At 39.1% G+C, this 2,824-nt stretch overlaps 1 protein-coding gene across 1 annotated transcript in view; it reads right to left on the minus strand.

The window, feature by feature from the left end:
- Window positions 1–1,823: 1,823 nt before the first annotated feature.
- LOC104127349 (DNA primase subunit 2) overlaps window positions 1,824–2,824 on the minus strand; it is a 124,580-nt gene continuing 123,579 nt past the window's right edge. Inside the window, exon 14 of the mRNA XM_009640014.2 lies at window positions 1,824–2,332. Within this exon, the coding sequence (XP_009638309.2) occupies window positions 2,105–2,332 (228 nt within the window). The 3' untranslated portion in view covers window positions 1,824–2,104. The remainder of the gene's footprint in view (window positions 2,333–2,824) is intronic.

Below are 2,824 nucleotides of genomic sequence, written 5' to 3' on the forward strand. Positions count from 1 at the left end.
TATTACAATGTAGGAAATGTTTTCAAACAAAAGATTTGCACATCCTTAGGGATTTTGCCTTTCCAATCTCAAACAGCTCAGTAATTAAGGAAGAAATGATTCTCATTGAAATTACAAAGCAGTAAGAGTTTAAAACCCTAGAGAACAAACAATTCCTCAGTGTCCAACTGAGGAACAGTGAATCCTGGCAGATCCTCTTCCAACAACAAATGATACAGTTTATTTTTAAAGCCTGGTGCTGCACTAGCCCTGTGCAAGTTAGGTACCCTTAAAGCTACACTCCGTGTATGAGAAGCCACCAATTTATGATTAGTCCAAAATATTAACATATTAATAGCCTAAATCAGTCAATTATTGTTGAGAAAATAAAACCTCTAACATAATACAACTAGCACATGCTGTATACTCACGCACTCCCTTGTACCTATCCCTTTCTCTCGCGTTGCACACACCTTTCCACTGCCCCCTGGGGTCCTGGGATCAGCAGCACCCTCTTCCACAGAGCAAACAAGTCGGGTCCCACGTTGTTCATCAGCAGTAGTAGGATGCTGAGGGTGGGGATTGTCCCTTCTTCTCCCCAGTGTCCACCTGAGGTAAAACATTCCCGAAAATGTTCTACTCACCGTTCTTTCTTCATTGGTCTGGCAATTCCACATTACAGCCAAATAATTATATCTAGTGTGGTTTATTCCATTGCATATTTGTTCTTTTATCTCTTACCTCTAAAAATGTGTTTTGCACAACTCTAGCTTGTATTTCTTTAAGGATCAGCACCTGGCCATGGGTGATTTGTCTATATCCATGGGGCCTCTGGCACCTAAGATCATAGATTAATTGATTCTACACAAAATAACTATTTATAACTTACTAGCCATTAGCTACAGAAATATAACAAAATGATTATAAACATAGGCAGTACACCACACAATTGTACAAAGTGAGGCTGTCGTTTCACAGTTGCTGTTAAGGCTAAAACAAAGCTTAAGGCAGGTCAAGATAAGCCCAGAAAAATCAAGCTCAGTCTTCGTGCTAAGACCTTGCAGAGTTAATACAGGTTACTAGCAATGACAATACTGGGTTTATGTGGTTACAGGGCTGCATCGGTTGCTAGGTCACTCTCCAGGGAAGAGGCAATGTCTTTCAGACTCCTTAGGTATCAGGTAAAATAAAATTCAGGCCTTACAAATCCCCAGGAGAATACTCTAACAGCATGATATAAAATACCAGCTCTTCTTAGAGCTTTCCACCCACTGCACAGTTGCAGCTGCTCTATTGAAGGCCGTTCACGAGTTAGGTGACCTGGGCCTTGGGCAAATGGGTGGAATTTAGGTGACCCAAGCTGCATTCAGCCAGCTGTTTACCTTAGCAGGACACAGGAGGCTCCAGCCACACTGAGACACTGAGGAAACTTCAAAATTGAAAAGAAATATACACTAATAAGTTTTCCACTTCTTCAAGATGAGTCAGTTGGTAGAGCATCAGCTTTTTGGATTACCTTCCTACATACAGGTGTCTAAACTCTGCATATGTTCTATTTCAAGCACCCAAACCAGCTCTCTAAATTTAGTGTCAAGGTACACAAACTGGGAAGCTGATTTCCCTCAGCAGCTCCTTATGTAGAAAAGAGACAGACTCACTCCTCCAGAGGGCAATTTTGATCGTAAATCCTCCTACTTAATCACCATCCAAATACAGCTAAAAAGAAAATACCACAAACTTTTGCTTCGCAACATATTTATTAGGAAGAAACATATAAAAGTGACCACAAAGTGGGATAAAAATATTTAAACGTTTTGAAGAAAACCAAAAAAGGTAAGTCAGACAAAAATAACACAATAATTGGGAAGGAACTTTCATTTCCCATCCTTCAACATGCCATGTAAAACAGCATCCTAAAGCAGCAAGAGTAAGTACTGGATGAAATTACAGCTTCAGTATCTTTCTTTCCTTCAGCCTATTCAAAGCACTAAATGCCTGTGTCTTCCAGGTAGTGAAGTGCATATTCCTTAGTATAGGGACAAATTCAGCTAGAGAAGGGAAAGAATTGAAGAAAGAAAAAAAACAAACCAAAGCAAACAAAAAAAACCCCGAATAGCACAGCTGCTCAGTCTTCGGTGAAGTATGCCTCCAGTCCCTCCAGTTCTGCATCAGCTGTTGTATTTGAAGAGGTGGGAGTAGAATTTGAATTCGTGCTTTCCTGACTGTTATTCTTTTGTTGAGAGTTTCCTGAGTTACTTAGTTCCTTCTTCGGTTCTCTACCACCGCTTAATAGCCTTTGACTCTCTACAAAATACTGATTAGGATGATTCAAAGAAAACCCAATGTCATCAACCTGCACATAAAAGGAAAGGAACAGTGCGTTGTTATATTTCTTTCAAAAAGTCATCTTTTTCACATTTGAGAACAAACTAATTAGTAATTTAATAAGTTCTGATTCTGTTGAAGGAAAAGGCAGTTTGTAAATACTATCCCAGTAAATAGTAGCATGACACAGATTTACTTTCGTCACAAGATTTCTTCCTTCATGTTAGAAAGAAAATGACTGCTTTGGCATATTCAAGCAATATTTCACACTGTCTTTGATGTAGCAATGTAAAAATACATCCCCAAAACATATAAAGCAATATAAATAAAATGGCATACCTTTACAGATTTAGGACGATTGAACCTACAGCTTAAAACAGCATTTCCCTACCCAAAAGGAGGGAGTGAGACAAGTCTAGAGTGCAAATGGCAGTAAATACTACTAAAAGTTGTAACCACTGCACCATAAATCCAGATCTTAAGTATCAGTGTGAAACTGTGAATGGAAATAGGTAGCTTC

The sequence above is a fragment of the Egretta garzetta genome, unplaced genomic scaffold, assembly GCF_000687185.1.
Source record: "Egretta garzetta isolate BGI_Z169 unplaced genomic scaffold, ASM68718v1 scaffold76, whole genome shotgun sequence".
NCBI lineage: Eukaryota > Metazoa > Chordata > Aves > Pelecaniformes > Ardeidae > Egretta > Egretta garzetta.